We start from the raw sequence: 27,943 nt of genomic DNA, 5'->3' as shown, positions 1-27,943 counted from the left end.
AAAAGTCAAAGGGGGTGTTGGGAAGATTCAAAAGATAGGACACCACTGGCATCTTGCAAGGTGAGGGAAAGTAGTAATCCTAGAGTGCCACCTAATCATAGCCACATTTTCTGAAAATAAGGTGCGAAAGCTACCTTTTTCTGTTTACAGGGAGCAGTTCTGTTGGGACGGAAAACTCCCCTGCATGTTGACAAATGTGCACAACTGCCCTGAGTTCCCCAGCTGCATGTATATGTGGATCCCTCGTACCGATTTCTGCTCAAGGACAAACATGGATCATGCATGACCTAGGTCTGTCTACTGGTAATGAGGTCTAGTTAGAAAGGGAGGGACCCAGCAAGTGCCACCCTCAGAGTGGTACTGGTCTAATGCAACTCCAAGACAGGAGATTTGGGTTGCGGCATTCCTGAGAACTGGGGTAGGAACACATGCATTGTAGGAAGGGGAGCAGAGCATCCTTTCTGCACATTAAAGGACTCTTTGATTCCAGGAAACATTACTGGTCCCTGATCCCTGAGCTCATGATAAAGTTAGATGGAGGGTCTGATAGGGTTAGCCCTGAAGGACTATGGAATCATGACAGAGAGGAAGGCTTAGGCCTTTGAGCATTTGTGAGTCATATTTCAGTGGAGGCTGCAGCCAGGTGTGCTCCTCGGTTACTCTCTTGGCCTGTGTTGTGGCTCATTCAGAACTGGAGCTATTCCTGCTGTGGCAGACTGTCTCTGTGATAAAAAAATAGAACAAAAAAGAGGGCCCTTCAGAGAAGTTGACACCCACCACTATAATATCAAAGAACTACATCAGGGTCTGGATTTGGGCTATAAAGGTAGGAGCCTCAGTCCCACAAACTATTCAACAGCAATGTTCAACAGAGGAGAAGATATCAAAGACTTCTAGATGCTGGAACCAGGATCAGCGAGCAAGGGCAGCTAGTTTTTTCTGCTGGGTGAGGGGCCCTGACCCAGGAAGTCAATACAATGTGCCCTGAGCCTGGAGAACCACCCTTCTGCCTGGCAAGACCAGTTAACTCTTTGAGAAAGAGGAGAGCGCATGAAGCCAGTGAGGCCCAGCCAGGATCCTGCTGAGAGGATCCTGGTGAGCAAAGTGTAAGATACCCAGTCCATTCAGGACTGCTATACTGAAGCGGTCACCAACACCTGTGTGCCCTGGAGAGGACCACTATGAAGTATGAGTCAGTGCCCTTGCTTGGAGAAGTCAGAGATGTAGTTATGCCAGGAGAAGTAAAAGCCATTGTTCTTGTGTGGAGAAGGTGGCAACCCCTATGTGCCAGGAGGGGGCCTCAATGAAGTAAGAGCCATTGTCCTTGTGTAGTACAAGTCTGTGGCCCCCATGTGCGAGGAAAGTATTACCAAGGAGCCAGGGCCATTGGCCTGTATGGCGGTCCCCAGGCTTTCGTGAAAACTGCGGAGAGGGCATTGAACCATGAGGTGGGCTGTCTGGAGACTGAGGAGGCATGGCGTGTGTTTGGGGGAAGACCGTCAGAGGTCACGGACAATAAGCCTCTTTGATTTACAGTTTCCTCCTGTTCTTCAAGAACTGGGAGCTTCCTGCTTTCCTTGAGCAACTCATAGTCTGGAATTTTTCATTCTGCCTTCCTTCATTTCAGACCTTAGTTTGGTCTTCCTCAACCTACCCCTGGCCAGGAGATTTTGTTCTGCCAGTAGGCTTTTTACTTCAGTTGGAGAAGTCTTTCTGAAATTTGTTTAATTCTTTTCTCAAACTGGTAATGTTGAAGACTCACAAATTTCTTTTGTGCCCAGCTATTGGCACGTGTGTGGTTCAGTATCATCTTTGGCTGGGGAATTCCATTACTTGAATGTTAACTGCATTACATTATTTATACAGTCCAGTCCTTCATAGTGCTTAAAACCAGGTCCTCAGCAGGGGAGTATGCATGTGCTACATGCCAGGTGGACCCTTCAGACAGGCACTGAACACAATCTCCCCTACTGGAGAACTTGCTTTCAGGGACTGGTCAGTGTAGATAACTTAGCACGGTTATCATTAAGGTAATTCCATTGCCCAGCCAGCACAGTGCTTCTAAAAGCTGCTGTATTAGGCTTTGGACTTGGGGCCTGATTTGATTATTAGTAGCAAGGATACTCCATTGCAACGGGTATGGAGTATCCTTACCACCAAGAATGCGGTCCGCCTGCAGCGTTTTAGATGCGTGCGGACCTTTGGGTTAATCACTGCGGAGACTACTCTGTCTCCACCATGATTTACCCCTTCTGACTACAGTCAGAGAAATGACTACATGTCCGCCCAAACATGTAATCATTTTTTACTGTTACAGTAAAACAATTAGCAAATACAATTATTGTCATTTTGTAACAAAATCTTATTATAATATGAAATTAGTTCTTGTCATTAAATCACAGCATGATAACCACTTCAGTGCAACAATACTATGATCGTGTTGAGTGTTCCGACCATATACATTAACATCTGGACATACACATGTCGCTGTAAAATTAGATGGTTATTATTTCATGAATATAAACATGGATTAATAATTGGGACTATTAGTGACCCTGAGGAAGAGACTTTTGTCACGAAACACGTGTTGGCCAGTTTTGTATTTTGGTTAAAGTATAATAAAAAAAAAAATTCAAATAAAGAATCGTTATGGAGTCCATCGCCTTATTTGTCAGACCTCAAATCCAGTACACTTTGGTTTTGAGATGTATACAAGGGTTGAGGGAATAACCCTGCACTCCATTGAGATCTTGGTGTCTAATGTTGAGAGCCTTTGTATCCCACTTCAGTCTAAAGTATGTATGACTGCTGAACCGAAACTCCAGCAGTAGGTAAAGGTGAAACAAGGCATGCTGACTAGTGCACAATCGCCATGCATCTGCTATTGTTATACTCTGGTTTCTGCATGTGGGTTCACGTCCAAGTCAGGGAAATTTCTGTCATCATGTGCTCTTGCCCGGAGGTACCACGGTAGCGGATCCCAGATGACCCTGGGACATGCCAGTGCAGGCATCAGTTCCCAGTAGGCAGACTGCTGCCCATGGCAGAACGTATTGTCTTTAAGTCATTCTGCCTCTCGGGGTATCTGAGGGGGGCCCCAGTATATTGCAATTCTGCGTTTAGCGAGCAGCAGGAGCATCAACGCTAGTCTCTTACTATCCGCAGGCACAAATATCACATATCCCAGTAACCCAGTCAGGGGGAGCGTTCCAAAATGAACTCTAATATCTCATCCATTGCCTCAAAGGCAGTCTCCCAATATTGTCTAACGTCAGGGCAATCCCATGCCAAGTGTAGGAAGGACGCAGAATGCACCCTACATCACATACATCTTGCATCCTTGTGCAGCCACTCTGGTGTTCTGTATAGTCCATGTAAGAACTAAAAATGTATCAGGCGCAGTCTTTAGTTGGGGGACAGTTCACATGCCTGCATGCAACAGAATGTCCACTGGTCCTCTGCTATAGGTGTGGCCAGCTGCTACTCCCACTCCTACCGAGCTCCAGGGCTGCATACTGGTGCTGTACGCAGCATGCCTGCATAGAGCCGCTTGATCAGTGTGCGGAGCGAGCGGTTACCCAGGAAGTCCTCATGTTCCTGAAACATGGGATGCTCCTCCGGGAAAGAAGCATAACAAGCCTGTAGTGCACCAAGGGACAGATAGTAAGTCAGTCTGTCTAGCCCATCCAATCCCTCCCCCTCCATCTCCTTGCACGGATCTACAGAGGTGCCCCCGGGGAACACATATCCTATCTCCCATTGTGGTAAGACAGAGCTTCCTCAGTCTGTTGCAGGACCCTACGTCTGCTAAGAACGGCAATGTGGAGTTTCATAGCAGTGGCACAGAGGGGACATAAATCACCACTAGCCACACTCTGCGTCTAAGTCCATGTCAAGCCCAGACCGTGCATCCTACCGTGTTTACCCTAGATTGTGGTCTGGTCTGAGTTCTGAATAGGGTCATGGCCAGTGGAGTCGGCTCCACCTGATCATGCTCTGGTGCTGTGTGCCGCCATGAATTACGTAGGGTATATCCAATGAAAACTAAATTAAGCCTGTGCACAGTTATAGTAAAGATCCATGTCCAAAGCTCCTAATCCACTCTGCTCAAAGGGCAGGGTTAAAGTTTCCCAAGAGATCCCAGCCCAGGCGATATAAGATTCAATTTCAATCTACGTCTGAAGCCGCTACTGAGTGGGATCGTAAGGTTGATGAACAAGTAAAGACATTTGAGGAGGATTAACAGTTTGGCTATCGCCAGCCGTCCCGCCATGGACAGAGGCAGTCCCCCCAAATTCTTTGATAGGCTCCCCATCTGTTCAATGAGTCTACCATAACTGGAGCGCCATAGTTTCTCAACATCGTGGCTCAGCCAAATACCCAGATATTTCACTGGGCCCTCCACCCAGCTGAGTGGATACTCTGATTGAAATCGTTCAGTGGCAGCCATCAGTGGAAATATTACTGATTTAACCCATTTGATATGTATGCCCGAGAGTCCACCAAACCATATGAACTCCTTTATAAGGGGGGTCAAGATTTTCTGCTGGACGTTTAACATACAGAGTCACATCACTAGCATATAAAGATACGAATGTTACCCGTGGCGTGAATGCCAGTCGGTGGCATGCATGATGCTGCCTCAATCTGTCCGCTAGGGACTCCATTGGGATGGCAAATAACAGGGGTGACAATGGCCTGCCCTGCCTTGTACCTCGGGTCGCCGTAAAAGGGGGAGATATCACGCCATAAACTCTAATTCTCGCTGTGGGATTGTTGTATAGAAGAGCGAATAGCTTGATACATTTTTAACTGATCCTTATTCTCGATAGAAGCGCAAATATATATGGCCATTCAAGGGATTTGAACACCTTAATGGCATAAAAAAAATTGATGTCGCCTGGAGAGAGTGATCAATTTCTTGCATTGTGGTAGAAAAGATGCACAAGTTGTGGGATGTGGCCCTTCCAGGGGCAAAGCCACACTGGTCGGCCTCATTATGGCAGGTAGCAGAGGAAAATGTTTTGAAGCAATGAGTTTGGCTAGAATTTTGTTATCCAAATTGATCATGGACAGCAGCCTATAAGAATCACATCTTAATGGATCTTTGTCTGGTTTTAAAATTGTGATGATGACTGCTTCACGAAGCGATGGGGGAGCTCACCTTTTTGCACCTCTTCCTTGTACATATTTATAAGATGCGCTAACAATGCTGCATATTCTATGTAAAATGCTGCAGACAGGCCATCGAGACCGGGAGCCTTACTGATAGGTAAGGCACGGATGGGCCTGATTACCTCTTCTTCTGAGAATGGTTCATCCACGTAATTCCAATGTCCGCTCTTAAGCCACAACAGCTGGATAAAGTAAAAAAGCAGTCAAGATCAAAAGGAACATCCCTTTGATCTGCTTCATACAATGAGGAGTAAAAGGATATCACTTCAGCCTGGACTGCCGCTTGGCCAGACACTGCCTCATTATTACTGGTACAGAGCTCGCATAATTGCTTACCCAAGGCTTCCTGATTAAACTTGCTAACGTCCTGCCAGCACGGTCTTCCTCTCCATACCTTCTAGCACTAGCCTCTTTCCCAGAAAATTAGATTCCTGTATGGCAGCATCCTCAAACTCCCCTACCTTGGTCCTGATACACCCCAGGACTTCTTTATCATTAGAGGCAAAGAGCTCCCGGGAAAAGTCGCCAGCAACACGCTCTGCTTAGGTATTCTGGCAACACCAGCTCAACCAGCACCGGGGCATGGTCTCATAGAGGCCTGGCGGGGTGCATGACATCGGTGAGCCAGTCAAGCACATCCCTAGAGGCTTGCCAATAGTCAATTCTGGACCAGGAGGGCCTGCAGAAGTCACACAAGTGCCTTCTTCGCTGTTTACGTTTCTTCTGCGGCAGAGTTCTACTAAGTCTTTGTTAGCTATAATGGTGTGCAGTTTCGCCGCTGCCCTTGGGAGAGGGTGGCATGCAGTGCCTGATATGTCTCTACATAGATCCAGGACTATATTATAATCACCTCCTTACAAGATTGCACCTGGCCCTAAACTGACAATCATCCTCCAAACTTCTCCAAAGAAGTCTGGGTCACCAACATTGGGACCATAGATCGAGACCAGCCTGATTGTGTGTCCCCCCAGCGTGCCCGCCACCAATACATATCTACCTTGTGCATCACAAAGGACCTTTCGCGTGCGCAATAACAGCCCCTTCTTGATGAGGATGTTCTCCCCCACACCTAATTAGAATAACTTGCTATATGTTTTTCCTCTAACCATTTTGCTCGTAGGCACGCACAAGTATGTTGCAACAAGTGCAGCTCCTACAAAATCAAACTTTCTGCCCCCTGTCAATTCAAATAGGCTGCTACCAATTGCACCTTCTGTCTATCATTTAAGCCAGGACCTTACAGGTTATTTTTTTTAAGTGAGACATTCTCTTTCTGCACACATCCCGATCCTGTATGTCAGTCTCTCACTCACTTCCTTGGGCCGGGTCCGAGACTCATTAAGGTGGGAGGAGACCTGTGGGAAGGGAAAGGAAATGATGGTGTGCTGAACAATAAAAAACAGTATATCAACCATACATATGCAAGCATACCCACCCCGCTCCCACTACCCCTGCCCAAACTGGCAGAGTATCACTCCCCCAATCCCAGCTCAGCCATTTCTGGCCAACAACTTTACAAAGAAAAGGAATCATCCCTGAGGGGGGGACCATTAGGTGCCCGACTCCTCCAAGCTGGAAGTATCTAAGTGGCTGGACCATTACAGAACAGCGGGGGGTAAACCCCTGCTGCTGGAAGGCAGTCATCTAAATAAAAATGCAATAGTATATATTTAAAGTAACAAATAGTTACATTCCTGCGGATTACCATGGGTCACCCTGTGGACCAGGAGCGTCTAGTGTGCCATTACTCTTAAATCATAATCGCTGATGTGACTTTTGTCCTCCTTGTCCTCCTGACAGCTGGGCAGAGGTCACACACAAATTTAGTGGCCAGCTTAGGATCAGTAAAGTACAAAGTTTTGCCCACATGAAAAATGAGCAGTTTCAATGGGTACAACAGAGAGTACTTGATGTCCTGCTTTTGTAGCAGTCTCTTCACGAGTATAAAATCTCTTCTGCCTGCTTGAAACGCTAGGGTGTAGTGATGGTAAAACAATTCAGTATTCCCCTGATAAAACACTTCGTGTTGCTCTCTCACCAGGTGGAGGATTGTGTCCCCGTAACTCAGCAGCCGAACTATAATCGGCCTGGCAGGAGTCCATGGCGGGGTTCTTGGGCCTTACGTTCTATGTGCCCTTTCCACAACGCAAACAGGCAACCTCAGCATTTACTCGATGTAGTCTTCTACCCGTGTCATGGAGGTGGACTCTGGAATTCCCAATACTCGCAGGTTGTTCCACCTGGACCTGGCCTCAAGGTCCTCATTTTTGTTCCGGATCACCTCCAGAACTTTTTCCATGCTGAGCACCTTTTCATATGTCATTACTCCATAATCTTCCATTTGGGAGGTGAGGTGTTCAAGTTGTTCGAGGTGTTTAGTGTGACAAGCCACTTTGCCTTTTAGTCTTTTAGTCTGTCAAATATGTCTGCAAGAGAGTCGATTTTGTGATCAATGCCAGTCAGAGATTGTTTTAAGTCTTTAAACATCTCACAGATATCTGGCTCCTGTGGGGGCACTTCCACCGAGTCCATCTCCCGCTGGGCCTCCTCCATAGTGCCATACTTCCAGGAGGTTTACGCTGTTTGAATACCAGCTTAGGTTACCAGGTGTCTGTCTTGCCCATGGCAGATGGGTTCTTCTGCATACCCACAGGAGGGATCCCGAAGATTCCACACAGTGATCTGATCACTGGTCTTGCTCCCAGTTGAAGCAGTGTGCCAACTGACCTCGGCTGTGCCCTCTCCAGTGCTTGCAGCTCGCCCTGCCACAACCCAACACCTGGGAATAAGATCAATCAATCAATCAATCAATCGTTTGTAGAGCGCACTACATACCCGCAAGGGTTTCAAGGCGCTGGAGTGGGTGTTACTGATCGAACAGCCAGGTCTTAAGTATCCTCCTGAAGGTCAGCAGGTCTTGGGTCTGTCGTAGGCTCAGTGGGAGGGTGTTCCATGTCTTGGCGGCGAGGTGGGAGAAGGATCTCCCACCGGTGGTTGTTTTTCAGATGCGTGGGATGGTGGCGAGTGAGAGGTCGGGGAGTGTAGCTGGCGGTTGGGGATGTAGAAGGTGAGCCTTTTTTTGAGGTAGGCTAGGCCAGTCTTGTGGAGTGCCTTGTGTGCGTGGGTGAGGAGCTTGAAGGATATCCTCTTGTTGGCGGGGAGCCAGTGCAGGTTTCTCAGGTGGGGGGTGATGTGGCCGTGGCGCGGTACGTCGAGGATCAGCCGTGCAGAGGCATTTTGGATGCATTGTAGTCATTTGATGAGCTTGGTCGGGGCTCCCACGTAGAGGACGTTTCCGTAGTCGAGTCTGCTGCTGACGAAGGCCTGGTGACTGTCTTTCTTGTATCTGTTGGGATCCATCTGTAGATCTTGCGGAGCATGCGGAGGGTGTTGAAGCAGGAAGAGGAGACGGCGTTGTCCCCTAGGCATGCTTTGGTGGCAAAAAACAGTTCAGTCCTGTGAGCCCTACTCGATTGCAACCAGACCAAGTCAGAGGGCCAAGCCCATTGGATGTCTTAAGGTCCAAACTAGTTGGATTGTACCGCGCCCGGCTGTGGTGCCAGGACCTTGCTTTTCTCTGACACCAGCCGTCAGGGAGTTCAGTGGTAGTGATGGCACCCCTGTTGATCTCTTTATTTAGCTGCTCCTTCTGCTACTCCGTAACTGCCTCAGGAGGGCTTAGTATCCTCAACGACTGTAAGATCTTGTTCACTCAGCTCCTGGTATCACCTGTCACTTTGATCCTCTGGTCTTAAGCTCCGGAGTTCCAACACCTCCAGGTCTTCTTCCACCGTCTCTCTCATGAATCCATTCACAACCGACACAGGCCCATACTGCAAACTCTCGCCAGAATGTCATATGCGGCAAGGCCGGGGGGGAGGCAGAGGACTAGCCCCCTTGGAGTCCACCAGCACCCGCAACAGAAGTTCCTGAATTCCAGATCCTGAGGCTCCTGTGTGGGCCTCCTTATCAAGTCATCCACATTGCCCCCAAAGTCTCGATTAGACTGCAGGCTATATCAAGCAGCACTCCAGCGGGCTCTGTACCGTACAAGGAGCCGGACTCTTCCTTTTATAGTGCTTATATTCCACTGGGGTGGATCACCCGTGCACTCTGCCTCTGGTCTCGGAAAGCAATGCCTCAGAAAGCCAAGAACTTACCGGCCACATGCGACCCTCGCACAGATACACCAGGGGTCGCCCCTCAGCTTTACGCTCGCTGCCTGCAGGGCTGGCTATGCAGCTCTGTTCTCTCAGAGGGCCCAGCACTTCCTGACTCTAAGCCGGGTCACACTTACAGTCTCCGCCCGGTTCACGTATGCCACCTCCATTCCCCCCCCTGGCACCACTCAGCTTGCAGGGATAATTTTGGAAGGCAAGGGCACCCAGATAATGTCACTCACTGTGGACTCCAGCGTCCCTACAGGGATGATCCGTCCATCATCCTCTTGCCGTGCGGACCACACCGGCTCCTCCGATCCACCTCTCTGATGCCTCGGGTTCTCATGCAGGTGCTCAGGTCCACAGGCCTAACTTTTCCTGGCCTCCGGACTCCTCCACTCAAGCAGTGCACAGTGCAATCGGACAGCAACTTCTCTCTTCGGTTCCAGGGCAGGCCCTCACACTGCTACTGTCCGCTCACTCGCCTCACACCGCTACCCTCCCAACGACTCTGGGCTGTCGTCAGAAGGGGAGCTCACTCAGACCACACAGACAGCTTCTCTCAGAACGTCCCTCTGCTACCTCGAGAACCCTGCACAGGCCTCTATGTCACAGGCCTCAGTTCACTGCCCTGTTGAATCCTAGCTCATGAAGCTGCCGAGCTCCATGCCCAATATCGGTATTTAGCGGGAGAAGCACAAACCAGTTCATGCCCCCAGAGCCAGCCGAGCCTCTACCATGCACTTTGCAGCTGCGATGTCTGCCACAAAGATCGATAACAGATGGATTTGCCATCCAGCCCGCAGAACCTCATGAAGTGGCGACCACCCTGCGGCCGGGCTCTCTGCTTTCCATCTTTCTGGCTTGCATATTGAAAACAGAAAACGATATTTGAAATTAGAACGTTGCTGGATTTATTCATGAAGCTAAATAATTGAAAATTGCATTGCCTGCAAAGTATGTCCCTTTGCCTTCCACAGAGTATGAGAAAGACGTAAACAGTTGGGACAGGGGTTAGAATGGAGTGCAATTGGCATCCTTGGCATTACACGCTACCAGTGAAGTGAAGTGAAGTGAAGTGAAGGGGTGAAGTGCTGCTCTCAAAAAAGGGGTGAAGGATTGCCCCCTGACTACGCTACTGTACTGCACTTTAAATGTAATATCTCTGGTATATTGATATCACGTTAATATGGAGATATTGGTTACTTGTAGCTTGGAAACTGCCCCCTGCACTCATACAAGGGCAGCATTTGTATCTCTGAGTTGATGTATACATTGATTAATATAGGCTATAATTACCCATCTCAACAGTTCTTCTCCCTTCATCTTAAGAAATATCAAGGACATAGCAGATGCTGCATAATGTGCATATTTCACCTATTGGACCACATTGTTCCCATTTTTTGACAGCTTACTTCTTTCCTGACGATTGGCGGTTTGCAAATTAGGGGCAGCTTCTTCTCTATAATGCCAGAACGTGGTTCCGCACAGATTTGTGTAGATGATTCTTGCTCCTGCGCTCCATCAATCAGCTGAGTAACAGGAACAAACAATAGAAAGGGGCTTAGAGTTTTAAACACCTGAAGAGGTCTTTAGAGAACTTGAGACGGTTATTCTGAGACAATGCAGATGGACCACACTTTTCTTACTATAATGCGCCACCTGTTGGTAGTGTTACTTGATTAAATACTGCCCAAAGGTAAACTACATCGCTAACCCTATTAGCGATTAAAAAAAGCAGCGCTAACCTCGGTTAACGCTGATTTTTTACGTCTGGTATTTTTCTGACTTAGCCATGATATCCTATGTAAGGAGGATTTCATGGGTAAGTATGTCTATCCCTATCAGCAAGCTATCGCCAAACCTTGTGGGATTATCGCTGTATTTCCAGAGATAAACTCACAATTGGCAGCTTGCACTCTGAATTTTATCGCTTTGGAGATAAGCGTTGCTGATAGCATTCTATCTCCATGATAAAATTCAGAGTTGGCCGGCGATAATTCTCCTAGCGCTAAGTGCGCTTAGCGATAATTATCGCCTGGCCTTGTTCATATGCCCCCCAGTTTCTTTCATGCATTTACATGTAACATCTGATACCTTTTCCAGCAATAGGCAGGTGCCATCTTCCTCCCTGCTTGCTAGTCACAGTCACATCTCAATTGGAAAACAGCAATGTGTTACCTTTTTGTTCCTTCATGCTTGTGTGTTTGTATGATGCTGTTTTCAAGCATAAGTGCTGTAGTAAAAAACAGTAACATGTTTTTCTCACAAGAGTTGACAGGACCAAAGAAGCCACTGGATTAGATTCTCTCACAAAACCAAGTACAGGCTATTGTCATATTCCAAACACAAGGCTGCATCTGCATTGTTGCACTGTTCCTCCTTCAGCCACTTGGCCAGCATGTCGTCTCAGCTGGAAGATGGATATCCATTTTAAGGAAGGAGGTAGAGTTTTCAATAACAGAGGGGGGAGAGGAGGACAGTAGGTGAAAATGGCTTTCAGGCTCCCTCAATGATAATCACCCCGCCCACACCCCCACCCTTCCCCGGCAATATGAATCAGATGTTTAGCTAAAGGTGGGTTAAAACTGGTGTCCAAGATCATTAGCTTGTTGAAAAACCTGCAAGTGGATATTATCTGCATCCAGGAGACATGGTTTAAGACACATATAGATTTGGATAATAAGTATTTTTTTAGTAGAAGTGCTTCCCCCTCGCATAAAGTTTATGCCGCGGTGAACGGGCTTTACTTTTTAGGAAATAAGTATAACTGGTTCTATAAGTGATTTGAGCACACAAGCAGCCATTTTTAAGAAACACAAATTAGTAGATTCCAGGAGTCTGATATAAAGGATTCTTCATTAATTCTGAATGTTTACATTCCACCAGATTACACGTATTCTAAGCGGATAATAGAGTTAGCTGTCTATATAAATGAAATATTGGACAGGATAATCGTTCTCTGTTATTATTAATGGGTACTTTTAATGCAACAATATCAAATCATGCCTTGAGTGTGTTTGCAAATCACAGTAGAGAAGAAGCCAAAAATGTTCCTCCCGCAATGTTCCCTGAAAAAATACGCGGTACGGGCAAGACGGGACCACGCAACAACTTAGTTTCAAATAGGATTTCACCACTACCACCAATTATTGTTACATCAGCAAGAAAAAACTACAGAAATCCCCCTAAATCTTTAAGAAGGGACATTCACAAAACGCTGATTTTTTCAGCATTTCCCACTGCGCCAATGAGGCATACATAGCCATCCATCTTAGCCCTTGAAAACGTATACAGAACTTACAATAATTACCACTACCTGACAGCACCCAGTGTCACGGAAATACGTACACCACATTAAATTGAAAGTGACGTGGACTTGAGCTACACAACTTATGTCAGATTAAACCAAATAACAGATTTTAACCCTATTCAGGACCTCTTTTCTACCAGCATTTAGACACTGCGTATTAATACTCACCAGACGCTTAAGTATCTAATCATCAATTGAAAATACAGAACTCCTGATGAAGGCCACTCGCCGAAACGCGTTGGATTTGGTTTTGTATTTGGCGATGAAAATCAATTGTTGACATATGTACCAGAACATATATCAGAAAATATTGTGATTAGATGTATATTCATGTATAGAATTTGTATAACTTATTGCTAAAAAAAGTGTACAAACTGTAAAAAAAAGGAAAAAAAACTATATAACATCTGTGAGAAAAAAAGATAATTAAAAAGAAGTTTTATAAATTCACATATCACGGAGTTAGTCAATCTATTAAGCAACAATGTGTGATAGAATTTAGGAAATATACACATAACCCGGTGTATAGGCCAGTTTTTTCAGCCCTGAAAAAATAAAGACTGATAAAGAGGATCAATTTTATTAGATTGACTAAGAAAACAAGAATACCTGATAGCGAATGGTCAAGTAGCGGAGGATTGTCCAACAAAATATACTAATTGGGAGAAGGATACATGGTCTTTAATTGACTATATACTTGCCTCCAATCCAACATTTGACATGGTTATGGATTTAAATGTTATTGCAGCTCCATATAGTGATCACTCAGCTATTTCACTTAGGATACATTTTCCGAACGGGGGTGGGGTTTGGAAGGTATGTAACTGTTACCACGGATTTTTTACAACGGATTCCATTACCACAGATTTTTTATAACGCAGGTCTTTTTACAACAGATACCTTTACAACGCAATACACTACAACGCAGATACTATTACAACGCATACCATTACATCGTAAGTATAATTATAGGTAAGTTTATCTTTTTTTTAAAACATTTATTAGTGGTATTTTGTTATGGGGTACAGGGGTATTTTTAGGTTTTAGGGCTGGGTTTGGGTTTTGGGGTACAGGGGTATTTTTAGGTTTTAGGGCTGGGTTTGGGTTTTGGGGTACAGGGGTATTTTTAGGTTTTAGGGCTGGGTTTGGGTTTTGAGGTACAGGGGTATTTTTAGGTTTTAGGGCTGGGTTTGGGTTTTGGGGTACAGGAGTATTTTTAGGTTTTAGGGCTGGGTTTGGGTTTTGAGGTACAGGGGTATTTTTAGGTTTTAGGGCTGGGTTTGGGTTTTGGGGTACAGGGGTATTTTTAGGTTTTAGGGCTGGGTTTGGGTTTTGGGGTACAGGGGTATTTTTAGGTTTTAGGGCTGGGTTTGGGTTTTGGGGTACAGGAGTATTTTTAGGTTTTAGGGCTGGGTTTGGGTTTTGGGGTACAGGGGTATTTTTAGGTTTTAGGGCTGGGTTTGGGTTTTGGGGTACAGGGGTATTTTTAGGTTTTAGGGTGGGTTTGGGTTTTGGGGTACAAGGGTATTTTTAGGTTTTAGGGCTGGGTTTAGGTTTTGGGGTACAGGGGTATTTTTAGGTTTTAGGGCTGGGTTTGGGTTTTGGGGTACAGGGGTATTTTTAGGTTTTAGGGCTGGGTTTTGAGGTACAGGGGTATTTTAAGGTGTTAGGGCTGGGTTTGGGTTTTGGGGTACAGGGGTATTTTTAGGTTTTAGGGCTGGGTTTGGGTTTTGGGGTACAGGGGTATTTTTAGGTTTTAGGGCTGGGTTTGGGTTTTGGGGTACAGGGGTATTTTTAGGTTTTAGGGCTGGGTTTGGGTTTTGGGGTACAGGGGTATTTTTAGGTTTTAGGGCTGGGTTTGGGTTTTGAGGTACAGGGGTATTTTTAGGTTTTAGGGCTGGGTTTGGGTTTTGGGGTACAGGGGTATTTTTAGGTTTTAGGGCTGGGTTTGGGTTTTGAGGTACAGGGGTATTTTTAGGTTTTATAGCTGGGTTTGGGTTTTGGGGTACAGGGGTAATTTAGGTTTTAGGGCTGGGTTTGGGTTTTGGGGTACAGGGGTATTTTTAGGTTTTAGGGCTGGGTTTGGGTATGGGGTACAGGGGTATTTTAGGTTTTAGGGCTGGATTTGGGTTTTGGGGTCCAGGGGTATTTTCAGGTTTAAGGGCTGGGTTTGAGTTTTGGGGTACAGGGGTATTTTTAATATATATTTACAAATTTAAAAATTACAATTATTTGTTTTAATTTTTTTATTAATTAAATAATAAATAATTAAATTTAATAATTCAAACATAATTATTTACATTATATATTAATATGATATACTTACCTATAATTATACTTACGTTGTAATGGTAGGCGTTGTAATAGTATCTGCGTTGTAGTGTATTGCGTTGTAAAGGTATCCGTTGTAAAATGACCTGCGTTGTAAAAAATCCGTGGTAATGGTATGCGTGCTAAAAGTACGCGTTGTAACATCATACATCCGTTTGGAATTATACAGGATTATCGGTAGGTTTTAGTAACTGTAGAATACACTGGAAACTCAATAAAATGGCCTATCGGTCGGAGGCTTTAGGGATAGCAGTAAAGGAAAGTGCAGTAGAGGGGGGAGATACTATCCTGAAGTGTGAGAAACTTGTGAAACAGTTTCTGATAAACAGGAGTGTAGCTTGGACAGTAAGATTGGGGCAGAGGTCAATCTGCTATGTGTGCTTCCATTTTTCAAACAATAAACAGAATTAAAAAAAAAAAAGATTGGGGCAGAGGTGAGCTTCAGATTTTCCAACAGTCACGCTGGCATATCATGTTACATTTTTTTTATAGAGTTCTATATAGCGCAAAGTAGACCCGAAAATATCAGATATCGGAGAACTTTACATGAGCACCAGTTTTGTTACATTATATGAGGAGCAGTCCATGAGGGGGGCTTAAGAGGCAGTGGAAAGTGAGAGGAGTGCAGATTGTTAGGGGCACTTAAAGCACAATATCTGTAAAATAACCAACATTTTTAGGACCTTCAAAATGGAGACAAGAGAGAGTGTGTCTGTGTGTGTTTTGTCCGTAAAATACCAGGTAAATTCCAACAAACATACCCAAATGAAAGCACCTGTAGCCAAATGTTTACACTTTTACTAAAGGTTACATTTATTTAGGGGGGTGTGTAACACCCCATTCAGCCCCCCTGAAGCTATGCCCATGGTGGTCAAGGACAAGCTCATAATAGAGATATAGAAAGGGTAGCGTTATTTTAAAAAGAGCCTTTAAAGAGAAGTAAAGACACCATAATGGATTGTCCTGAGGGAAGTTGCCTATATTAAAAATGTTAAAAGATTTTGGGAGATTATCTCAGAGAGTTGTGGGAGATGGACAAAGTAAAGGTCAATCCCGATTGGGAAAGATATATAGGAAAAATATATCTCAGAGCTTTCTGCCCTAAATTTTGGGGAAGACCTGACTGATTGGAAGATGGCAGATCTATCTACCCTGCAAAATCAGTTATGGTCCCCTGGGAGTGGGGAAAATAGAAAGATTCATTCAGGACATGAGATTGTCTGGGGCACTGGGCCCAGATTAAATCCCTATATCGGTTATGAAAAGAGAGGCCAAAAAAGTAAGACAAAGCGGTATTATTAAATTATTGTTATCAATAAGGTTTTGTTACTGTATTGTGGAAAGGGAGAGTGTTGTGGACCCACTTCACAAAAAGGGTCCAAGGAAACTTCCAAATAATTATAAACAAATAGGTCTGTTCGATTCGGTTGGTATGATCTTTGCTAAAAGCATCTTGGAACATCTTCATGCTTTGCTGGGGAGGGGGGCTTAATCCCTATGGAGCAAGCTGTATTTAGTAAGAATCATGGATCCCTAGATAATGTGATGATGTTCCAGCTGATCATAGAAAAATATGTTGTTTCATGATTCTCCACAGCTTTTGATCAAATGGATAGGCCAACACTCTGGGGAAAATTGCATAGGTTTGGGAAATTGGATAACTTATTACGTTTAATAATGTCACTGTACTCATCCAACTGGTGTAAGGTCCTTTTGAGGGGGATCCTAAAATTAGGACATACAATGGCTTAAAGCAGAGGTGCCTTTTCACCCCTATTCTTTTCTCTCTATACATATCAGAGTTACCTCAAGTGTTTCAGGTTGGGAAGGGAGACCTCCCCAAGAATAGGGAGACACACTATCCCATGCCTATTATATGCTAATTACATTGTTGTCCTTAATTTATAAATTAGGTCAGATTTGAGGGAAATCTGTACCTTAAATACATTAGCAGTAGTACGAGCCAGTATTGGTCCTTTGTTGGGGTTACAGGATTATTTTGAGTGAAGAACATTCTTTAAGGTATTTAATGTGTAACAAAATGTTTGAAGGACAGAAAATACTAGTATTTTATAAGACTTTTATTTTTGATTTTAAAGGCATTTAATTTGGCGCAGAAAAGGTTTTCTCCTGGTCATCTCGTCAGCTCAAAAGATTGAGTCAAGGAGGGGGAGTTGTATCAGGGATTTAGAATTCTCTAAGAAGAAGAGTAGATTTGATGTAATTTTGTATACTGAGGACTCCTCAAAAATATTTTGTAGTAGATATTGATCATGGAGCCCGGTGCGTCACGATGTCAGCACGAATTAATGTGTTACCCTTAAATTCTAATCGTTATGGCAAAACCAACAGTTAAACGTGAAAGTGTGTGATGTCTACCATAATGGCACCACACTTATTTGAGATCATTTTTTTTTTAAATATAATGTAAATTCGGTGGTGGAAGCCAATACTTTGATAACTGAGCCAGTAAATGAAATGTTTTATATGGAATGTACAAATTTTGTTAAACGCTTTCTAAAGTTATTTTAGAATGTCTACATTCTTTAACATTTTGGTAATTAAGCTGGTAAAATTAAATGTTTCCATATAGAATGCACAAGATTTTTAAACGTTTTTGTAAAATATTTTTTAATCTTTTAAATCGTTTATTGTAGAGAAAATGCGAGTAAGATTTGAACATGTTCAGGCCCTATGATTTGAGATGTTGGGGGGGAGGGGAGTATTCATAGAATAGTAAAGTATAGGGATCATGAGTAAGTGACAGGAAACCGCAGGGAAAATTCCCTTTTATTTAATTTTTTTGATGAAACTGTTGTATCTTGATTCTGCACATGTCCTGCACTTTAGTGTGGTACCTTTGGAACTAGCAGCTTTCAAGGTTTTACTGCAGTGACGGTAATTTGTTAGTCATGCTGTGTTAGGAAATTTAATGATCTGTTATTTGATTATGTTATTAGTGTTGTTTTCATGTCCCATTGGACATTTTTTTAAGTTCTCTCTGGACGTCGTTAGAGATCCAAAGCATAAACAAATTAATCTAACCATAATCTAGTCTAGCCTCTCATCTGCACACAGAAAATGTGCACTTCCCAAAACTCTTGACAAGGAGAGGACCAGGTATGCACCAAATTGTACCCTTCCACAACATCAGGCATTCTGTCAAGATGGTACATATTCTTTTACTCACAATCATTATTCTGAGTGAGGCTTGTGAGCTCCTCCCATACCCCTAGCCTCTTACCTGCAAATAATTTCAATAAATAACCATGTTGCTAGTACTTTGCATCTAATGTTAGATGTCTCTTTAAAAAAAACAGTGATTCTGTATCACCATGTGTGTCCTTTACCTCAGGCGCTATTCTGCCCAGCATTAAAATCTTCTCCAAGGGTAGTCTGGATTTTCTTGGCCTGGAATCCCACCTCATATTTGGGGAAATATAAGGTAATCACTGACCTTTGCCTTTTTTCGGGCTAAAGTTCCTCCATATGCTACCTTAACAGCTTCAGATGTGTAAAAACCCTCCTTATTTACAGTTCTTTCCTAAGAATGAGGTTGATCATCTTTTGGATCGCGTTGTAACATCATACAACCCCTGCATGGTAAACAGCCTTTACACCGCGGTCAAAACACCACGGTGCCATTATGACGCTTCTTTTACAATGCAAGTCGTTACCACGGCTTGCGCTGGAGGGCGCTCTAGACTAAGGAATAGTAGATTTACTATTCCAACACCTTCCCTCCTGTACGTAGGCTGGAGTTGGAATAGTAAATCATACTATTCCTAAGTGCAGCGCCCTACAGCACAAGTCGTGGTAACGACTTGCGTTGTAAAAGATGTGTTGTGATGTACCGCGATCTTTTGGATCGTGTTGTAACATCATGCAACCACCTGCAGTCTCATACCTCAAATTTTCTTCAACTTTCAAGAACGTACCAAGGGTTATGGACGCAAACATGCTATGGAACATGTCATGGAACATGGAACATCTCATGGCACCTACCTGCTGCCTACAATTGATCCCTCAACAGATACAAATTTATCAGGTGTAACTAAGCAAATGGCATAAGTAATTTATATCACAGTTTGCTTTGCACACTCCCCTTCCACATTCACTCAATATCTCATCAACTTTTGTGCATTCTGGATAAGCTGGCAATAATCCGTCCACCTCTTTGACCTCACCTTCAAACCACTCTTTTGACGTTGTCTTGAACTGAACTCCCACTGTACTCTGGGTCACATGCCATGGAGGGGAGGTTTAAGGAAACACGATTGGCTGCGTGCACCAGATGGGCCAGTCTGCACAAGGCTATTTTTTGTGGCCACAGGTCATGGTCTAACCCCAGTGGGTAGACCATTCAGTTAAAAATAATGCCTGATGTCCTTATCACCATTACAAAATAAATTAAATCACATGCATCTACTTAAGTAAGGCTATGCTTTACACTTAACACCTCTCTTAGTAAAGCTAAGGATAGTGCAAGATGAAGTTCATGTTGCAATATCTGTGAGTGCTTTGGGTTGGCTTGGTGGCTCACTGTCATACTCATACACATCTTTTCACCTCGCTCAATGAAATTTGAAAATGTCCACCTGTTCATGCTCCTGCATGTTTTTTTATCTTGGTCTGCAGAAAGTGATAACCCATTGCAACCTGCACAACCCCCACTACACCATCTTTCTTTAATTCATTCATACCACTTTTGCCCTCCTCACCTCATAATTGATCTGCTCCTCGGAAGCCATTTTAAAGGCCACCACACAAAGAACATGACAGGGGTGAAGAACTGCATCAGTCTAGCATGGAAATAAATTCCTTTCCGGATGCAGTTACTGCATGACTTTCTGGGGCAATTCACTGTGGAAAGCCTAGGTCAAATATTGGCTCGTTGTGTTTTCCTATTACGCTTGGAAGGCACAATAGGAAGGAAAAGGTTTGGGTTGGATGAGCTCTGTTTAGCAGAGACAAGGGATTAAAATCCCAGATTTTAGATGCTGTGAAGTATATGAAATGTTTGTACCACAAGGCACTTGGCATAGCCGGAAATGCATCACACAGTCATGAAAGTAAGATTGGGAAGCATGGGATATTTATTAAGATTAGTTTAGGGACCACCACCAAGTGTAACAAATCCAATTCATGATCAACATTTTTGAGTCACAGATGGGTTGACCGTACTTGGGGGCATATTTACAAGAAATTATGTGTCCCAGCATTAGGGCAGCGATGCATCAAAAATAGTTACGATGCGCAGAAATGCCATGGATGTGCCATATTCACAACATAGGGCGTCATGGCACAAGGACCCAAGGTGCGTCAGAAATTCAGATGCATCCGTGGGAAATATGCTGTAAACAATCAGCCCCAAGAGTGGGGCATCGCTGCATATATGTCCTAACAACTGACGCAACTTCAGTGAGGCATCAAAATCCAGAGGCGCTGCGTCAGTTTTGACTGACACAAGTAGCCTAATGTGTTAAGACTAATGTGAAAGACTGAAAAATGGTGGAATAGCACTGTTTACAATCTTACATTAGTCCTTGATGTAGCGTAAGCAGTAGGTCTATGTGTCACTTTACAGTGGACATAGTTTACTTATGTGTATGTGAAGACCTGAGTATGTCTAACATAGTGAGTGCCAGTGTAATGTGAGTGAATAAAAGTATATGGTGTAATTTAATGTGAAAGGTACAGAAAGAGGGAAGACAAGTGCATAAAGAGACAACAGGATTGTAGAAAGAAGCAAATGAGGTGCGGAAGGAGGCAACAGATGTCCAGAAAGAGGGAAGAGAACTACAGACAAAGGCAAGATAAATGCAGAAAGAGGCAACAGAGGTTCATAAAGAGACAACAGGGGTGCAGAAAGAAGCAAGACAGGTGCAGAAAGAAGCATGGAAAGTGTAGAATGAAGCAACAGCAGTGCAGAAAGAGGCAGGAGGAGTGTAGAAAGGAGCAAGTGAGGGGCAGAAAGAGTCAACAGAAGTGCAGCAAGAGGCAAGAGAATTGCTGCCAGAAGCAACAGAGGTGTAGAAAGTAGCAAGCAGTGTGCACAAAGAGGCAAGTGAGATGAAAAAACAGGCAGGAAAGGTAGAGAAAGAGGGAAGACGAGTGCAGAAATAGACAACAGGGGTACAGAAAGAAGAAAATGAGGTGCAGAAAGTGGCAACAGACGTGCAGAAAGAGGGAAGAGATGTGAGAAAAAGACAAGAAAAGTGCATAAAGACGTAAAAGAGTTACATAAAGAGACAACGGGGGTGCAGAAAGAAGCAAGACAGGTGAAGAAAGAAGCATGGAAAGTACTGAATGAAGCAACAGGGGTGCAGAAAGAGGCAAGAGCAGGGCAGAAACAGGCAAGAGATGTGCAGAAAGAGGGAAAAGAATTGCTGAAAGGAGCAACAGAGGTGTAGAACTAAAGCAAGAAAAGTGCAGAAAGAGGCAAGTGAGATGCAGAAACAGGCAGGAAAGGTTCAGAAAGAGGGAAGATGAGTGCAGAAAGAGACAACAGGGGTGCAGAAAGACGCAAATGAAGTGCAGAAAGAGGCAACAGACGTGCAGAAAGTGGGAAGAGAGGTGCAGGAAAAGTGCAGAAAGGGGCAAAATAGGTACATAAAGAGCCAATAGGGGTGCAGAAAGAAGCAAGACAGGTGCAGAAAGACACATGGAAAGTGCAGAATGAAGCGACAGGGGTGCAAAAAGAGGCAAGAAAGGTCCAGAAACAGGCAAGGGAAGTGCACAGAGGCAAGAGAATTGCTGAAAGAAGCAACAGAGGTGTAGAAAGATGCAAGAACATTGTAGAAAGAGGCAAGTGAGATGCAAGAACAGGCAGGAAAGGCACAGAAAGAGAGAAGACAAATGCAGAAAGAGACAACAGGGTGCACAAAGAAGCAAATGAGGTGCAGAAAGAGGCAACAGACGTGCAGAAAGAGGGAAGAGAGGTGAGAAAAAGACAAGAAAAGTGCATAAAGACGTAAAAGAGTTACATAAAGAGACAACGGGGGTGCAGAAAGAAGCAAGAAAGGTGAAGAAAGAAGCATGGAAAGTACTGAATGAAGCAACAGGGGTGCAGAAAGAGGCAAGAGCAGGGCAGAAACAGGCAAGAGATGTGCAGAAAGAGGGAAAAGAATTGCTGAAAGGAGCAACAGAGGTGTAGAACTAAAGCAAGAAAAGTGCAGAAAGAGGCAAGTGAGATGCGCAAACAGGCAGGAAAGGTTCAGAAAGAGGGAAGATGAGTGCAGAAAGAGACAACAGGGGTGCAGAAAGACGCAAATGAAGTGCAGAAAGAGGCAACAGACGTGCAGAAAGAGGAGGGAGGGGTGCAGAAAAAGGCAAGAAAAGTGCAGAAAGAGTCAAAAGAGGTACATAAAGAGACAACAGGAGTGCAGAAAGAAGCAGGACAGGTGCAGAAAGAAGCATGGAAAGTGCAGAATGAAGCAACACGGGTGCAGAAACAGGCAAGAGAAGTATGGAAAGGAGCAAGTGAAGTGCATAAAGAGCCAACAGAGGTGCAAAAACAGGCAAGAGAGGTGCAGAAACAGGCAAGCGACATGCACAAAGAGCCAAGAGAACTGCTGAAAGAAGCAACAGCGGTGTAGAAAGAAGCAAGTAAAGTGCAGAAAGAGGCAAGTGATATCAAAAACAGGTAGGAAAGGTACAGAAAGAGGGAAGACGAGTGCAGAAAGAGACAACAGAGGTGCTGAAAGAAGCAAATGAGGTGCAGAAAGAGGCAAAAGACGTGCAGAAAGAGGGAAGAGAGGTGGAGAAAGTACATAAGATTTGCAGAATGAGGTCAGCAGAAGGGCAGAAAAAGATAGAAACGTGCAGAAAGAAGCAACAGAAATGCAGAAATAGGCAAGAGGGGCACAGAGGGAAGCAAGAGTAGCTTGCACAGTGTTAGATCTGGGGGTCTCTAGTTTGCAATGGTAGTCACCTTTGTCCAAATAGGGACCCTTACTTCTAAGTGAGGATATGGGTATTACACTCCTTAATAACCCATGCGCACCCCCTTGGTAGCTTGGCAGGAGCAGACAGGCTTATCTCAGAGACAGTATTCATAAGCATTTGTGAATATACACAGTAATACAGTGAAAACACTACAGATGGACACAACACAGGTTTTATAAAAATAAGTATTCTTTATATAGACTTAACACAAGCCCACAAACGACAAAAATCCACAATACAATACTAAAAGTTGACTTAAAGACAATTAAAGTTGCTTAGTTCAAGTTGATGGTAAATGCAACAAAGTACCTGGATGCGTCACACAAAGTGAACAAAAGGCTTGCTAAAGGGGAGATGCGTCGGTTCCATGATCTGGGGGAATCGTTGCGTCCTGCCTCAATGCCTGCGCAGAGTAGGGGATGCGTTGTGAGCCTTACCGGTGCGGAGGTGATGCGTAGATCCTCGGCCTGCGGGCCCGTTGCAATGCGTAAGGTGGCGCCTTGATGCGATGTGATGATCTGGTTGCAATGCGAGAAGATGGCGCCCTTGACATGGCGATGCGACGACGATGGGATGACGCCCTGGCAGCCTTGCGACGACTTTGTACTTTGGAGCCGCGACAGGCCCTACGACACGTTTCTCGGGTGATGTGATGGCGACTCTCTCGATGGCGTCACGCTTCTCCGGTGATGCGACAGCAGGCATCTTCGATGAACACACGCTCCCCGAGAGATGCGGCGGTGCACTTCTCCGGCAATGCGACGATCTCAGCTGCGGCAGCGACACTCTTCCTCTCGGTGTGTCGCGCTTCCATCTCCCAGCGACATGCAAATGTCTGTAGATAGAATTCCCAGCAAGGAAATTCACAGAGGGAGCTGGTGGTGAATACTTTTATCTCTGAGACTTCAGCAGGAGGCAAGCACAGTTCAAGCCCTTGAAGAATATTCTGTAGATGATGAAAGTCCTTAAAAAGTTCCTTCTCCTTTCCCTTGTCAATGAAGCAACCACCGTAGGCCAACCCAGCAAACAGTACACTGGCAGAGGGGCAGTCCACTTCTGCAGCTTCCTTGGTTCTTTTCCTTGGCAGAAAGGTTTCTTGTTCCAGAAGTGATCTAATTTCCTGGGATCAGGGTCCCAATATTTATACCCCAAAATCCTTTGTTCTCTGAAGGCAGAGAGGCCTCTGCCTAGTCCAAACCAGTTCCTGAGCACTTTGTTTACATTACTCTCTTCTTCCTTTCACTGTGCAGGGCAGAGACATCAGCCACCCCACAGGAGGTGGAGCCAAGACAGGGGAGGTAAGGTACAGCTCTGGAGCACTTTGTTGACAAGATTCCTTCTCTCCTTTCACAGTGAAGGGCTTAAACATCAGACAAGCCACAGGGGATGTAGCCAGCATTGTAGAGGGAAGGCCCAGCTCTATTCAGGTCCTAGGTGCAACTCCTCCCTCCCATGTAGATGCAGATCTCTCTATTCACCACCGGGCTGCCCCGGCCTGTGTCCAGGAATCCCCCAGTCCTGTCACTCACAAACCTAGACAAGGAATACACAACCTAGCAGAGGCAGGCCTGGACAGGCAAGAAAATACCTACTTTCTAAAAGTGATATTTTCAAACACAGAATATTAAAACCAACTTTAATAAAAGATCTATTTTATTATTCTCAGTTCAGGCATACAAAATTTGAATTTCTACCATGTTCCCTGAGTCAGTTAGGATTATAAGAATGTAATAATCTAACTACCCATTCTAACCTATGGAGAACAGGTAGCCTTCAATAGTGAACAACAAAAAATTGCTGGAATTCACTATTAGGATATGCTACACACATCAGGGCATGTCCTACCTGATACTTACAATGCACCCTTTCCTTGGGCCTACCATAGGGGTGTCTAATATGAAGCAAAGGGAAAGGTTTAGGGACTGGCAGGTGGGCGCACTTGGCCAAGTCGACATGGCAGTCACAGACTGCATACAGGCCTTGCACTGGCAGGCCTGAGGCACATTTTACAAGCTGCTTCTGTGGATGGCACAACCAGTGCTGAAAGCCCACCAGCAGCATTTGATTTACAAGACCTGGGCACACATGGTGCACTGTACTAAGGTCTGACAAGTAAATCAATTAACCCAATCATGGAATCACTAATCAATACATTAATTTACCATAGGGAGCACTTGCACTGTGGCACTGATTAGCAGTGGCACAGTGCCCAAAACATATAACCAGCAAACACATATAAAAACAGAGGGGGCAATCCATCAAAAATGGAAGGCAATGATGTCAGATCTAACACACACCATTAGGACCAATTTAGCAATAAGTACCACATTTAGCAATAAGTAACAGGTGACCATTCTAGGTTTGCAAAGGGCCTTCCACCATGCAGTAACACTTGTCGCTGCATTTTTGGTAACGTTTTATCCATTTCAGCTAGAAACAAGGCTATTTTTGTTCAAATCTGCAGATTACAGTGCAGATTACGAATTATGTGGCTAATGCAGAAAATGTATAATTGTGCGAAAGTCGGTGCAGCCAAACAGTCACATAATTCCAATGGGCCTGCTCATACCTCTGACTAGGTCCAAAGTGCCTCTCAGTGATTCCATCTTTTTTTGTCTCATTGAGTTCATAGTTGAGCTTCTATGGAAAACGAGGAAGACTAAACCTGAGGTTACTACTCCACAACACAGACTACCATACCACATAATTACTCTCCATAACACGTAATCCCACTCTACATAATTCCTATGAACTAACTACCACATACTATCCGTCCACATAACTTCACTGCACAACATACCACATAATTCCACTACACACAACGTACATCCAATCCACTCCAAAAAACATTATTAAAAAACTTTTGCATTTGCATCACCAATAGCTATAATTCTTGCGAATGCAAAACCTATTACATTGCAAACACTTCTTTAACTTGTAGACGCGTTTGCAGAGTGGTGGAGAAAGGGTGCTGGGCCCCCCTCCCGGGCCACTTTTGGCCCCTGGGACTCCATCCCCCAGGGCCTGCTCTCTGTGATTGGGACCATGGGGGGAGGCCCAATGCCCCCACGGTCCTGCCGACTACCCACCTCCTGCGGGAGCCGGCATTGCTTTTCAGCAAGGGGAGTTGCTGACATGCAGCTCCCCTTGCTCAAAACCAATTCTGCCTTGTGTCCTTGAAGTGAGAGCAGGTTTCCCTGCTCTCGTTTCAAAGAAGCAAAGCAGAGTTTGCTATGACAGGGAGGGAGCCGCACGGCTCCCGCCCTGCCATAGCAAAGAGCAATGTCCCGGGGTGGACACCCCGGGACATTGCAGGAGCCGGTCTTGGTGGGTGGAGGTCCCAGGGCCAACGAGGGCTCATGGAGGGGGGGCCGCACTGCCCCCCTCCCTTCATATTGAAAGCCCCGGGGAGGTGGTGGTCCTTGGGGCTTGGGGGTTCATAAAGGACCCCCCAATTTCCATATCTTGTGCCTTGGGGAGGTGGTGGTCCCTGGGGCATGTGGGGGCTCTTTCCCCCACACATCATTTATTACTTAAATCAGTAAGTATTTTTCATAGTGTTGAATTTTTCATTGACAGCATGTATGATTGAATCTACAGGTAAGTGATTAGATGTGTGTATACATCTAGGATTTACTGAGTGGGTTTTTAGATACTTGTATTGCTGTGTCAATGGATTCAAATATGATACTCTGTATTTTACAAAGAGTGATGAAAGATTTTACTAGTGTATGAAAAGGTATATGTGATTGTCACGTGGATGATGTCATCAGTGATGTCATCAGTGATGTCATTGACCATGTCATGAATGATGTAATATGTGACATCATCAGCAGTGGATTGCGGGTGCGCGAAATATAGTTAGTTCAACTAACTATATAGGAGCAATTTCAATGGTTTTGTATGAGTGAAATGTCCAGCTAACTATAACACCCCTAAAACTTATAGTTTATTGAGTGAATTTCAAAGGTTTTTTAAATGCTAATTCCTAACTATATAAGGCCTGAAACCTATGTTTTTTCATTGAATTTCAAAGGTTTTTTATATGCTAATTCCTAACTATATAAGGCCTGAAACCTATGTTTTTTTCAGTGAATTAGCAAGGTTTTTTTAATGCTAAGTCCTAACTAAATAAGGCCTGAAACCTATGGTTTTTTCATTGAATTCGCAAGGTTTTTTAAATGCTAATTCTATTAGCGGATAACATTTTATATATTCAAACGTTTTTTTAATGCTAATTCCTAACTATATAAGGCCTGACACCTATGGGTTTTTCAGTGAATTTCAAAGGTTTTTTAAATGCTAATTTCTAACCATATACAGCCTTAAACCTATAGTTTATCAGTAAATTGATACTTGTATAGCGCACTACTCACTCGCAAGGGTCTCAAGGCGCTTGTACGAATACTGCTGTGGAACCCATCCTGGCTTTCCCTGTGAGGCCTCTACTCCTGGGCACCCCCAAGGTGGAGGCCAGGCATCCTTAGCGTTGTGGGGACCGTTGTGGAGATTAAGCAAGCTATTGCCCAGAGTTGCAGAGTGGGACTCCATGATTGCAATAGGCACCGGGCCAGAATTATCAGGTCTGTGGAATTTTTGAGGCCAAGACCCGCCGAGGCAGGGAATTGAACTCTGGTCCCGGGCTAGACCTCTGCATCAGGGTCTGCCGCTCTAAACAATGAGCCACACTTGTCCAGTGAATTTGCAAGGTTTTTTAAATGCTAATTCTATTAGCGGATTACTTTTAAATAAATTGATATCCTAGTGGGACCATCTGAGCAGCCCTAGGGGGTCAGGGTGTTTCTACCCTGCCCCCTTTTTGTGTTCTACACGTTTGTTTTTGCTGCTTTCTTGTGCCTCAGTCTACTGAGACCCAAGATGGATGCCAACACTTCCTGGTTAGAAGTGTTGCCAGCCAATGAGCATGCAGATTTATAGGGAAGGCATGCTGATTGGCTGCCACTGTCTGTCAACACTCCAAACCAGCTTTCTCGGGAAGGCATGCTGATTGGCTGCC

General features: G+C 44.6%; 1 protein-coding gene across 1 annotated transcript in view; it reads right to left on the bottom strand.

Annotated features, from left to right (window-relative positions):
- Positions 1-27,943, bottom strand: part of LOC147679761 (uncharacterized) — a 204,905-nt gene that overhangs the window by 165,438 nt on the left and 11,524 nt on the right. The window contains exon 3 of the mRNA XM_086942475.1: positions 10,751-10,867. Coding sequence (XP_086798601.1) covers positions 10,751-10,867 — 117 coding nt within the window. The remainder of the gene's footprint in view (positions 1-10,750; positions 10,868-27,943) is intronic.

Source organism: Lissotriton vulgaris, chromosome 11, assembly GCF_964263255.1.
Source record: "Lissotriton vulgaris chromosome 11, aLisVul1.2, whole genome shotgun sequence".
In the NCBI taxonomy this organism is placed as follows: domain Eukaryota; kingdom Metazoa; phylum Chordata; class Amphibia; order Caudata; family Salamandridae; genus Lissotriton; species Lissotriton vulgaris.
The sequence above is the reverse complement of the archived record's forward strand: the minus strand, read 5'-3'. Positions and strand labels throughout refer to the sequence as shown.